This window comes from Amblyomma mixtum, chromosome 2 (assembly GCF_055824585.1).
Source record: "Amblyomma mixtum isolate Tamu chromosome 2, ASM5582458v1, whole genome shotgun sequence".
Taxonomy (NCBI): domain Eukaryota; kingdom Metazoa; phylum Arthropoda; class Arachnida; order Ixodida; family Ixodidae; genus Amblyomma; species Amblyomma mixtum.
The window spans coordinates 284,686,103-284,700,005 of NC_143013.1; the positions used below are offsets into that span (position 1 = coordinate 284,686,103).

At 49.7% G+C, this 13,903-nt stretch overlaps 1 protein-coding gene across 3 annotated transcripts in view; it reads right to left on the reverse strand.

Annotated features, from left to right (window-relative positions):
- Window positions 1-75: 75 nt before the first annotated feature.
- LOC149364319 (TNF receptor-associated factor 4-like) overlaps window positions 76-13,903 on the reverse strand; it is a 67,158-nt gene continuing 53,330 nt past the window's right edge. The window contains exons 2-4 of one of the 3 annotated variants that reach the window (XM_089574259.1): window positions 3,631-3,789; window positions 3,096-3,209; window positions 76-2,548 (exon numbers count right to left, since the gene is read on the reverse strand). In XM_089574259.1, the coding sequence (XP_089430385.1) occupies window positions 1,931-2,548; window positions 3,096-3,209; window positions 3,631-3,789 (891 nt within the window). In that variant the 3' untranslated portion in view covers window positions 76-1,930. Of the gene's footprint in view, window positions 2,549-3,005; window positions 3,210-3,630; window positions 3,790-13,903 lie in introns of all 3 variants that reach the window. The other 2 variants (XM_089574260.1, XM_089574258.1) reach the window with 2 other exon arrangements.

Consider the following 13,903-nt stretch of genomic DNA (forward strand, 5'->3'; position numbering starts at 1 on the left):
GCTATGAGGGACGCACATTGAATTTATCATCAAATTTAAAGAAATGGCTGCTCAAGACACAGATTGCATGCAAGTGAAGAAGTGCTTCTTGCATTTTGATATTTAAAAAGACTTTATTAAGGCTGGAACAGTGAAGGCACATGCATATTTCAAACATGACTACAAATCTACAGACAATGCTGATGAACATGATCAAGGATATGACTAGGAGCATACAGATAATGGTTTCATACAAACATTCTCGTGAAGAAATGCATATTTATAAGGCATACATGTATATAAATTCTTTTTATATACAATATGAAGAAAAACATTGAAAGCATTATATTAGGTTATATATGTGCTATAATAAACAACTTGTACACAAAAATAGCAAGAGCACTAAAGGCAGTTCCTGAAGAAAAGGGTTAAAAACTTTGGCCTGGTAAAAGTCTTAAGAAGGATGACATTTGGGCTGGCATCGTGAGTGTTAAAATGAGAATAGTAGCTATGAGTTTATTACATTATGCCAAGATGCATGTGGCAGATGTTGGGGCCGATTTGTTCTGGTCATGACAATTGCACTTTGGTGGGGACACTTCCATGGTGCCTCATGCTGCCTTCGGTGTGGTAGGCAGAGGTGTTTTCGGTAGCACTGTTGTGTCCAGTCCCTGCTTATTGCAGTATGATAGAAAAGGTATGTCTTGGTGGCAATAAGCAGAATGCTGAACCTGGAAACAGAACTGGAAGGTATTTCTGTGAAATGTGCCGAAAAGTTGGAAATGAAGAGGTGCACCAGAATTTAAAGTCGGGTGAGAATTGAAAATTTGAGTTTGCATAAATAGAGCGTAATTGAAGTGTGGAGAAGGAAGCTTGTTATTAAGGCCCATAAGGATAGAATCTTTGATGGTGGCATCTTTATGCCCATGAAAGTTTTGTTCCTGAGATACCTTGTGTAGCATGTAAAAGCTGCAGCAACAGCGTGATTCTTTGACATATTCTACAGTGCATTTTTTTTTTTCGCCGAAGAGGGGTACTTGTTGCATACATACCTGAGTGTATAAGATTTTCTTCCTGTTTTTACTGCTTTCAAGGCGTTTTCACTGCAACTAAGCACATTTACTCATTTTCTACGCTCCAGAGTGGCTTTTCAGAGGCCTTCGTATGTTTTCGTCCCAATTATTTCCTTCTCCTATCGTTTGCACCTTTAAAGGGTGCTTGAGGTCAGCGTTACAGGGAGCCACTCTGTAGTTTGCAGTGTTCAGGAAATCCTAACTCTCTCACACCACCTCCTCCCAGACTGACTGAGGCATACAATTGTATGCAGCTCGTTGTCATTTGTGACAGTGGACATAGCACAGTGCACTCTAGCAGACCACATAACAAAGCGAAGTGATAAAAGTAATAGGGGTAATAATGTGTGTGTCATGTTTGTTTCCCTGCAGAATGTTTTTTACTGTAATGCCTAATGCATTCAACTATCTCGATCGGAAAGTATACCATCATTTCTTGTTCGCACTTTGTACCAAGGCTTCAAGTGCACTTTAGGCCACTGAGATGCAGGGGGCCTTCATATCAACTGCTATACTGATTCTGACCTTCCTGAGCAGTTTACACTGAAAATTGTCATCGCATCGTTATACTACGAGTGGACAGCATGTAGCATTTGGTGCAAAGGCCTTCTACATCTAGGCATTTTTGGGCAGTGTGAAATTGAGGGACAACACTGGCAGCAGCGCCATGCTCAATCGTTAGCTCGTGATGTCAGAAGGCAGCCACATTTGAACCTTTACATCTGCCACTCGTCAACATTTTCATGCAGTGTCACAACAAGTGAGGCACAGCAAGGGCCTCCTCAGCACTGAAACTTCCACATCGCTGTGATTTAACGTTCCACCATTCTGAGGTTTCATCTGCACACTCGAGTCTGTCTCTGCACAGTGGCGAATGGTCACACGGCGATTATCTTGCTCTCGTCCACGGTGACCTTGATGAAGATGGCGTTGTCTCGGATGTAGTGGCACTTTTTGAGCATTTCGTGCGACACAAAGCGCGGGAAGCCAAAGCCCAGCGCATCCGGCTCGCGGCTGGGCCGCTGGAAGTTCTTCCACGTCGGGTCCGGCACGAAGCTCTCAACGATGTGGCAGGCCTTCTCGGGCGTTGATGGCTGGTCAAGCAGTGCAAACGACACCGTGTGCGCGAAGGGCCAGGGCAGCAGCGAGTCATACTCTCCCGGCAGCAGCTTGATGTAGACTGAGAGGTGCGTCGACTCCCCGGAGCCATTTCCGTTCAGGAAGAGCGTGGCCATGAGCCGGTAGCCATAGGGGCTGGTGCTGAATGGCGGGCTGCAGATCTCGAGGCCCCCTTCCTGGGCCTTGGCCTCGGCCATCTTGTGTGAGTAGTCGGAGATCTTCCACAGCAGCGTGCCCGTGGTGTTGGCCACGAGACCGTGGAGCGCCGTGCGCAGCGCTGAGATCTGCTGCTGTTGTCGCGACACGATACCGCAGAGCAACCCTAGGTGGCTCTTGCTACTCTCCTCCAGGTGCTGGTCGAGGGCGAACTGCGAGCCCTGCGAACAAGAATGGCAGCGGACGTTAAGATGCCGCAAAACAAAGCCCATGCATGCCATGCCTTCCTGGAGTGGAGGTCTGATCTTTGCGATATGCCGTAGAGATGTTGCAGTAAGTATTTAAACCGTCCTTGCTGCAATCATGCAGCTAGGACGTCTGATGACTAATATGTCTCAAAGCCAACCTTTTATCGGTCATGCAGACATGAGTCCTGTAATGGCTAATGGTATTCTCGGCAAGCGCCGAGAGCATTCAAGCATTTTTCGAGAAGAAACACTCGGTAAGCTCACGCACTTGATTCACTCAGCGAGGATGCATGGTGCGACCTGTAGGTTTTCTGTGGTGTTCATCTCATGAGTGGTAGCTATAGAACGTTTTCATGCCATTTGGTAAACATGCCACTACCTTAGACAAAAGTTTACTTCCATAAAACATGCACAGTAAATAAAGGGTGACCCACAGGACGGGATGCAAGCATGCATGCAAGGACATGAGCCGCGCCATCACCTTGAACTTGCAGCCCAGATCCTTAAAAACGCAACCCACAGCCGCAGCGGGGCAGAAGTCCTTGAGGTGGTGCTCGAGGTCCTCGCGTGGGATCTTGGTCGTCTCGCACTGATGGCACTGGACCAGGTACCGCGGGCACTTCGGAATGTGGTTCTGCAAGCAGCACCGAGAGCTCTTTTAGGCCTTTCAGGTGCACCATTGCTAACTTCGACTACTCTTGCAATTCCCCCGTTTTAATGTAAGTGCCACAACCGGTTGATGTAATGCACGAGGTGCACTTCCATCAAGCGGCTGTGTAAGTGCGATAGATTCAGCTATCATGCGATGATAAGAAAATGATCGGGTGCATTGTTCTGGTTTTAATGTATGACCTGAATTTGCTTTCATAAGCACACATTGAACTTAGAACGGACCAGGAAAGGACCAGAGCCCTGGTCCCATAATGGAACTCTGCGCACTGGGTCAACTCTTGTACATATGTACGCATAGTACGTCGACACGTTGACCTTGTACATTGGGGGACCTTTCATGATGTCGCTTACGTTCCATTCACGTATTGATGCACGAAACCAACCTTGAGTGTGTCGAAGACGAACTCCTTTCGGCAGTAGGGGCAGGGCACGAGCCGCTTGGTGCAGTCATTGGTGCGGTGCTCCTGTAGCAGCCGCCGTGACACCTTGACGCCGCACTTGTTCTCACAGTAGACTGGCTCCAGGGGGCACTGGCTCGCGTGCTGCGCACATCAAGATAAACAGACATTGCAGTCAATATCAGTCTGGTTGCAGTCACTTGGCGTGAGGGGATAACTTGGCCATTGTGAACCACATTAATGATGGCAATGAAGGTATACTCTTATTATGCACAAGGGGCTTCTTCCAGCTTGTACTTGCTGGAACAGTATGAAATTTGTCATGCCAGTCAAAACTGTCAGAAGCATTGACTTGAAAATGTGTAGATATGCAAATTTCGTTGCTGAGTATCACCCTGGATTCCTAGCCGCCGAGTGACCATAAAATGTAAAAAAAAAAAATATGGTACAGCTATAGTGTACTTCAATAAATCATACCAAAACTTCAATACCAGCTACCTTCCCCTGTATGTTGCTGCAATATCAAATTCCGGTGCTTGGCAATATCTTTGTTTTTTTTTTGCTGTTCTTTTATGGCATTTAAAATACCTTGACCGCCCTATACGTAGATGTGTACCGCCTGTGAGGCCACCTCATGATGGAAATCGAGGTTTTTGTGGAGGAAAAAAAGACTCCAAAAGAGCACTACAACTTGGTCTGACTGACTAGGTCCTGAGCTAGGGCTTGACCGTATGCGTACTTGCTTATGTTCCTTGTGTTACTGAAGACTCCGTCTTAATTTTGCCCTGTGTAACAGCAATGATCTGGAATTGTGATCCTCTGCAGTGCTGCACACTAATGGGTGCAAGTTTCTGCATATCCTTTTGTCGGCAATGAAGCTGCAAACATACCTCTTAGCCCCATGGAACAAGGACTGGTCTGCCTAGAAATGATGTGCTTTATAGAGCTGACGTCTGCCCTTCTCTTTCAATGTACCCAGTTGCGCAACACGCGCGCGCACACAAAAGAACAGCGCGGCGTGGTGTGAGCTCAGAAGATTGCCTTCAATCGGGGCCAACTTGACCTCAATCTCTACAATTCAATCTCGGACCCTTAACCGCCTAAGAACCGCGTCAACCTTGCGAAAAACTCCCGTGCACTGAGAAGCACGATTCTTTGTCCGCAAGGACGGACTTGTCTATATGCTTGTTCTCCCGCCTTGTCCATGCCTTTTCCCTCTCCTTCATCAGCCATTTGGTCCGCGACAAAGGACCCGCGAATGCCGCATAGGCTCGCGGTGCCTACTTTCATTCACGTACACGGCGCACGCCGAGGCAGCGTGCATGCATGCAGCGTGCGGCATTCCTTGCAGGACGAAACGGATACACCGTGTTCTTCGCACGGCACTCAGTGTACACGCGCCGGTCATGCGTGTCGCTATAGCTTCCCCGTGTGTACACGAGAGCCTCTCGGTGGAGATGCCCACCGCGGCCGGAGGTAAAAGCAAGGCTCGCTTTTCTGTTTGTTCTTTTTCTTTGTCTTCCACTGAACGCATTGTCGTCGTCCAGCCGAAAGAACATGTGGGTGACAGGGGTCACGCAGCATCGGCGTTGGGCCCGCCCTCCCTGCCTCGTGCCCCGTGCCCGCCGAAGTCCTTTGTGTTGTCCCGGGAACACACGGCGTCGTGACGCGACCGAGAGTTGACGAGGTTCATCTCCTGGGAGAAAGCAACAGCGGGTCCATTGTGTGTCTATGAGCACACGTGAACGTCTCGCGACTCGTTGCTTCTTTATTTTTTTTATTTTTTTCGGATGTCTCGATTCAGTGGTTGTGCCGAGTAGTCAAACTGCTTCGTTGTCCCCCTCTCTCGGCCCCACTCCCCCAGAGGTGCCGGCGTCTCTTACTTGGGACTGTCCCATTAGCGGACATTCAACCTTGGAGTCTATCGTGACCCTCATCATGGCTCAGTGAAGACGATCAGATAGGAGTCAGAACAGGGGAGGCAGTTTGGCGACGTCATCTGCATTGTTCCCGTGATAGTCTGGTGCACTTATCGCATCTGGAGTAATAAGCGTTGGACACGACGCTTTCGCAGACTCGCCAAGTTAGCGCACATTCGCGCGGTCGATGCTGGCATGACTACGCTTTGAAAAATAAAGGGTATACAAGGGCACACCTAGGTGCACCAAGCGAGGATCCACAGTGGAACATTTTTACCCTTCTTTTTTCTTTCAGTGTTGTTTATGAGTACTGCTTGCACGTCGTCTCTCCCCTGGCTTGATGGTTTACCCATGCATCATCTTCCTACATATATCTGTAGCTTTTTGTGCACTTTGGTGTTTTTACTCCCTTCGTTCCGTCTTTTGTGCGGCTCTGAAGCTTGCCCCGAATGAAGGAAGTCCTTTTAAGTTCGCTATCATTTGTTTGGCCTGCCGTGCGTTACACAGCGACCGCGGTAGCTGTTGCTTACCGCCAAGAGCAAGGCTGCGGCTATAGCGGACACGAATGGCCCGGGCGGAATAACTTACGAGAGAAAATAAACCGAGAACTTCTGTTTTCCTGACAGCACGACATGGTGTCGTTCTCAGCTTGTTTGCATGGAGTCTCGTGAATCTGCCCGATGAATGGCCGCCAACACTATCTTTGCGGGGCAGTTGAGACGCTGCTCATGGGCATCGCCGAGTTCTCTCTTATTACGTTGCGTGTTTCCTTTGCGCGTTGCTTCTCAGTGGCACGCCACATTGTTGATTGCCAGCCGTAGAGGCCAAAGGAAAGAGAAAAACATAGACCGAAAGAAAGAGAGGAAAGGAGAAAGGCACGTCACGCAAGTGCACCGTTTTCTTGAATTGCGACGTCACGTATACGCCGGCGCCTACGGCGGCCGTGCGCGGTCGTTAACGGGTTAAGTGACGCGTGCACGAGGCGAGCAGCAGCTAGAGGTCGCACGGTGCGACCATAGACGTGCGAGTTCGGCCTCCGCTTAAAACTCTTCGTCGTTTCTTTCTTCCTCTGACGCGCCTTATAACGCCCCCAGCGTGGTGTGAAACGAGCATCCGATGGCAGTTCGGCAGCGCTCATCGGTATAGGTGCCGGCCGGCCTGCTCATTTGGCCTCTAATCTGCGAGGCCATTATGGGGCCGGCGAGGACCCATACAGGGTTCAGCGGCGGATCGCTTCTTTCGCCGCACTATTCGGCGATGCCTGCTGATAGTGAAAAGTAGCTGGGTTCACTTCACATGATCACAGGCCAGCACATGTGTACTTCGAAGCATAGCGTCTGCGTGCGCATGCTTACACAGCACAAAAGTAACTACAGGATGCCAGATGTGGCGTATAATTAGGGGAAGTTTGCTCGTTGTCTATGGATCCGTTGCACCGAAATAGTCGGGTATCTAAGTTGGTCTCCAGCAGCTTTGTCTATATATACACTCACTTCTACTCCTTGGCTCACAAATCATTTCGTGGAACAATGTGACATCACTCAACAAAAGGAAAAGCGCTCCTTCCCGAACGAGAAGGTCTCGTATATAAGCCGCATCGCGTACCCCGACCAACTTTATCATGGCAGTCCACGGCAGCTCAAGAACCAGCTATTGAGGCGCACGCCGCTGTGGACGCGTACATGATTTATCTTCCGACCATCGTGTTTATATATATACACACAAAGCTTAGAGAGGCATCTCCTGACGCTACTCCTTGTACACTCTCGCGCACAGATACACGTATACACGGGCCCCAGCAACGGCTGCAGTTGTTGCGTAACACGCACGACTGACTGGCGCATTCTTCCTTCGCGCCGAGATTCATTCCTTGCCGAGCGCCATCTCCAGCTCTCCGGGTGGCTCCCGTCATCCTTCTTTCTTTTTCCCCTTCATGGGCGACTCACGAGCCTCATGCCAGAAGGACAGATGGAAGCGAGCGACTGCTTGAGGGCTTCCGAAAGCGGCAGCCAGCCAGCCACGCGCGCCGGCAGCCGGCGACTGTGCACTGCTGGGCTCGTCGCAAAGCTCCGCGGGGTCTTCGTCGTCCCGCGCAGCGTCCATCCCCCTGCTCGAAACAGCTGGTCGCGTTTTCTCCTTTCCTCTCTCCGCCTGGCCACGGCCGACCCCAGAGACTACACGGGATTAAAAATAGCGCGGCACCCGCTGCCATCGCCCCCTTCTGGGTACTCTTCGTCGCTGTCACTGTTGAATGGTTTGGCACCGCTTCGTTGTTTTTTGGTAGGAACAGATGTACCATCGCCGTCAAAAGTAAATGGAAGGCGACTTTGTCAAAAAAAAATTAATTGCTTTAAATCTAAAGCATCATGGTTCATGTTTGTTGCTGCACAGTGCAATTCGCACAATCGCAATTAGTCTGCACATATATATTCAAGCTTGCATGAATTGAGCGGGCAATGATTAAATTTTTTCGTTAATATTGCCTTCCATTTACTTTTGACGGCACCTGTACACACCGTTTTGCAGAACATGTCCTCCGTACGTGTTCGTGTACATACCCTTACGAAAATTTTTAGACAGTTTATAGACTGTCTATAGACTTCTGTCTATAGACAAATCCAATAGAGTAGTATATAGACAATACAAATGCTATAGAGAGTCTATAGACAATCTACTGATTTATGTCCATACACTATTAGTAGACTTTCATCTAAACAATATGAATAGAGAAAAAGAAATATCTATAGGAAGGCAATAGAGTCTATAAGAAGTCTATAGACTGTCTACAGGTTCTGCTCTATTCCCCGCATGCTGATATGTCGATGGAGGTGATCTCGAATGGCAGCATTCGAGTTTTACCGACAGAGTGGGCGGCAGTGAGCCCCTAGGAACAAAATTCTTCTCTGTTCTCAGTGTGTGGTTATGCCTCCTTAGTTATGGTTGCGAACATTTGAGGCAATTTAAATCGCCGCATTTTTGGTGCACAATAAGTTTCATGCGTGTACCGGGGGAGGTGTTCTGAGGCCTATAGACGCGTAAAAAGTATTTAGGCGGGCTTTAAGCGCGGTCTATTCTGTTGGACAAATAAACTTTCTCTCTCTCTGCGAATAAGTACATTGAGGTTCCGCACAGGAATGACATCACACACAGTAGAACGTGCAGCCTGTGAGAGACTTGCATATCGGACGATACGCTTTCTTTATTATGAAAATGAAAATTTCCCGACCGCCTTCAACTCGCCATATATTTACCGTATTATAACAAAAACTGATGATCACGCAATAAAAAATTGTGGAAGCTTCTCCCTCAGTTCAATTTAGGCGATACTGTTCTCTCTCAAAGCCTGCCATTCTTGCAGCGAGTAATGAGGCTCAGACCCACGCGAACGCCATTTCTTTTCTCTGTGCCCGAAAGCTGCGTCAGCTATCTACATGCGAAGAAAATAAACGGGCTTTAAAAACAAAAAAAAAAAAAAAACATTCGCAGCGGCGTCTCTTTTGTGCGGACAACGCCCCCTTGCGTGACCCGTCCTCGTTCACAGTAAACGCCTTGTTACGCGATAAAGCGCTAGCTGGCCTCCCTTCTTATATTAATCGAATGACTCATTGTGAGAACACTTCAGAGCGGTTCTTCTTGAAATTGTCGGCAGCGTAGATAGCAACGCCTTCCAAAGAAAGGGTCTGAGAAAGACCGACAGGACCAGCTGTACTGTTTGGCTCATGTGCATTCAGCAGGGAGCGTTCCCAGAGGAGCTATTCGCTGATGCTGACACCCCCCCCCCCCCCCCCCCCCCCCCCCCTGCACGGGCCTGTTGTGCATTGCTGGGAAGAAAAAAAAAACGGGCGCCATCTTGTGACATACGATACCAGCACGCTCGCGCGGCCCGGAGGACATTACGGGCGCAGGCATGCGCTTGCTCGTCATCCGCTGCATTCCGCGCGTACGATGTCCTCGGAGGAAACGTCGGTTCCCCAGCTGCTGATTCATGGCTGCCAAATGACGGCGAGCCCAGAAATGTCTCTCTGGTTTTGTTTCATCTCTGCTGGCGTGAAGGCACGGAGTCCTGTCAGATTGCAAGCGAAACCGAGCAAGAAGAGAGGCGATAGGGGGCTGGCAAAGCATCGCGAGTTTTACACAGTGAAGCGTAAGATGTCAACGCTCGCACAAGCATGCACGTATTCACGCTCGCTCGCTCGCTCGCTCGCTCACTCACTCACACTCACTCACTCACTCACTCACTCACTCACTCACTCACTCACTCACTCACTCACTCACTCACTCACTCACTCACTTCACTGACACTCACTCACTCACTCCGCTCACTCACTCACTCCGCTCACTCTTTCACTAATGCTCACATGTAAAGTATATACACTGGTGTCAAAAAGTACATCATGTGGTCAATGAATTCGAAATGTGTACTGAATTTTTTACGCGTCCGTTCGAGCCTAGTTATTGACGGGCTACGGCCATATGAGATGTAATTCAGGAGAAAAAAAAAAGAAGATGCATCTCATGAGATGGAATGAGGAGATTTGCAAAAGGCCTAGTGGTTTTTTAACGCTGCAAGTAATGAAGGCACGTTCAATTCGTTATTCCGCACACAATATTCAGTTGGACTGAACCACCATACCAGCTATTCTGTAAACTACTGGTAAATTGGTTAATTGTTTTTTGAAGAAAGGAAATGGCGCAGTATCTGTCTCGCATATTTCGGCGGACACCTGAACCGCGCCGTAAGGGAGGGAGGAAGGTAGGAGTGAAAGAAGAAAGAGAGAAAGTGATGACGTAGTGGAGGTCTCCGGAATAATTTCGACCACCTGGGGATCTTTAACGTGCACTGACATCGCACAGCACACGGGCGCCTCTTGCGTTTCGCCTATGTGTTCATATTTTCAGGCAACACGTGCAAGGGACTGAGCCAGGATGGCACCCTAATTTCATCTGTCTGGCGCTTTTTAATTCAGAACAAGCCTTCATTGGCCCACATGCCATGCACATATGGTCAGCGATGGCCGGTCCGACATTAGGTAGTAAAATTCTGGCTGAGAAGCGAGCAGGACGTCGCGGCATAGGTGAACGTTCTTCCACGCTTTACGCTCGCATGCCCGCCACAACTAAGAGGCTGCCTTAACTTCGAGACCAGCCAAGGGCGACCGACGTGCCTTCTTCTCGGAGCAGCGGCGCATCACACGCCACTTCCTGCGCATCCTCAGCTTCCTTCCCGTAGCCTCATCGCTAACACACTCCGGGAGTCGCCGGCGCCCAGCACCGAAACGCTCGGTGGAGCCGGTAACACTTGTGCCGGGGCAGGCAGGAAATTCATTACTGCCGCTTGGCTGATCATGCCGCGCTCGATTATACATGGCAGAGTTTTGCAAGTGCGTGTGTGTACTATAGGCTCGGGGGAAGGATCGCTGGTCACATTTGCGTGCAGCCGCTGGCCACATGCGTGTATGGAGACGGAGCGTATTAGCCGGGTCTCGCTTTCTTGGTAACCAACGAACCGCTCAGCGCAGTTTCTGCCAAGGTATACATCCCATCCCTGCTGGTCTCCCATAGCAACCGCATGCTCACGCACCACGTGCCTTTGAGTTGCTGGTCCATATTTTTCATTTTTCACGCTGCTTCACGAGTTTCAGCTGTCTCGAGACTTTCCTATAAGACGGACTACAGTCACCACCGTAGACATCACGTAGAACACCCTGTAGAAATCAGTTTGCTACTGGGAAACTAGCTATAACGAAACAGTTTTTAACGAAATGATGGATATAACGAAGGAATGACGATTCCCCCTGGAAGATTGGTCAATACGGGCTATAACGAAGCTACGGCTATAAGGAAGTAATCGCCGGCACCTTCAACTTGGTTATAATGGTGTTCAACTGTACTACTACTACTACTACTACTACTACTACTACTACTACTACTACTACTTACAAGGAATGTCCGAAAAGGCCCACTTGAGGACCCACTTACTGCCGATTCCACGTGCAGCATTAGGTAAATAAGACTTCCGGAAACTTCGTTTGCTTGCCCGTCAGGAGAGTATACCCACAGCCAATGGGGCTCACGCTGATGACAATCTCTCTCTCCCTATCGCTCACTAAACCCAACATGGCGGCAGGAACTCGTCGCCCACGGAGCTATTCTCACATTCCTGACGGCATAGACGCCAGTGTTCCCACACACGCGACCCCCATACAAGACTCGATGCACGGCACCTTATGGATGGCGTGCATGCTCTGAATTGTCTGCCTATATCCGTGCGTGCGAGGCGGCCGCGTGTTCGCCGTGTCGTATAGTGCTGCCCGTCTTGCCGAGCTCCTCTCTCTTCGTTGTAATGGCGGCCATCAAAGTAAGCAGTAACCCGTGGAAAGAGTAGCCGTCGTCACGACCGGACTACCAGCAACAGCCTCCGCTTGGGCCATCACACTTTTTCTTTAACCCGAGTCACCGGCGTGCATCCGGGCTTGCGTGCATCGACCATGCATGCGCTCTCAGTCAAAGCGTGTCCCGCGCACGTTCTCTGCGAGCCGCTGCCTGTCTCGTGGGCGAGCGCGATGCATCGCTGCTCTTGCTCGCTTCGCGCTCACCTTCTTTCAGAGCCGCGCCCTCGTTTTAGCGCGGTTCTTTCTTTGCAAAGATTGCGTCCGGGCCTAAAGCCGCATCATTTACGGAAGATAGACCTACGCTTTCTCTCGCGTCTTCGTTTCCGCCACGCAATTCATCTCCCCTATTTTCCTTTCATCCTTTCGCTAAGTTCTCCTTGCTCGTGCATCTTATATTTACTTCGGTTCATAATATTGTCCTTTCTTGTTTACTTTTTTTGTTTTGCACGTGGAGTTACGGGCTGTGGGACCAGTCGGTACACTGGGCTGTTGCTGAGCGTAATATCCTGGCCCTCCAAGTGCAGGAAATAATTATCTGTACTTCTGGCTCAACTTCCTATCCTCTGTACCTCTTTTTTTTTTCTTTTAACTTCTTGCGCCTTGTTGTTGTAGTCATAGTTACTCTTGCCGTTTACCGACATTGTTTTTGCAATACTACTTTTAGTTCACATATTTCGTAGCGTAAATTTTCCGTATCATACGCCTCTTGCGCGCACCCCGACTGCGCGCCATCCTTCTCGCTTTCTGTTCAGTTTCCCCGGCTCCCGCACCCCTACACGCCCGCATTGGAGTGTCCAAGCAAGGCCGCGTTACGACGGGCTAATCACCAGCTCATCGCTTTTTCTTCTTCTTTGGGCTTTGCAGCAATGCATTGCGCGGCACACGGATGCACGAAACGGTCTCAGCCTTCACGCTCGCATTGTCTCTCTCGGACTCTTCTCGCTGGCGGACAACGCCATCAGCACGACCTTCGGAGCGTGTCTCCTCCCAACCGAGGCCTCATTAAGACGGAGCACCCCTGGAACCGGCGAGAAGCAATGCGCCCTTCGGCCGCCGTTCCGGAGGCATCTCGGACGTCTTTTAGCGTAAGCCAGCGGAAGCGCTAGTTGGAACGCTTTTTGCTTCGAACAAAAGAGAGATAACCGCTGGCGCAGCTCCGGCCTTCTCTGTATAGTTCCATGCAGCGTTGTGCAAGGTGCGGCGGTGTCGTCAAGGGCTCGACGAGTGCTTTTCTGCGCAAGTTTGGTCCTAACAGGGAAATTACAACTGGTGCTCACGTCGTGGAATGGAAACGGCACATTGGAGCTCGGATGGGTACCTTGTGGATGACAGCCTGTCATCGCTTGGGCGCCGAGAGTTGACGCTGTTTGAGCGTGCGTCCTATTGTTGGATGAAAATTCACGGCGGGTTCGCTCGATCCGGAATCGCGGCGACCGCATTTTGGTAGAGGCGGAATGCAACAGACGTTCGTGTGCTGTGCTATATGTTATTCCACTTACTCCAGGTGGTCTAAATTGATCCGGAGCCCTCCAATACACGGCGTAATTAGTCTACCCTTCACTGACGCCCATAATGTTGTTGTGGCCATTAAACTCGTTCAACTACTGAACTAGTTACTTTCGTGGCGGGAAATAGATGCATATCAGTGGCGACATGTCGGTTTCCGTCTGTAAAGTTATATCTGTGAATTGTCCGATCAGAACGGGGCGCACATATCCGACGTACTGCGTATCGCCTGGCTTTTAATATATCAGTCTTGTTTCTGTTGCAAAGACGCGGTGCTAGCTTCCAAGATAGTTTCCTACTAAGGGCTGCTAATCTTTAAGGATGTATACTTAACGCTGTAAGTAAGTCCATGCAAGACTGGAGACATACTGTCGCTCGTAGCAGAACCAGCCGAGCCGCTACACGTTTCTAAGTTCGGCTAGTGCTGCACAGAACTACAGA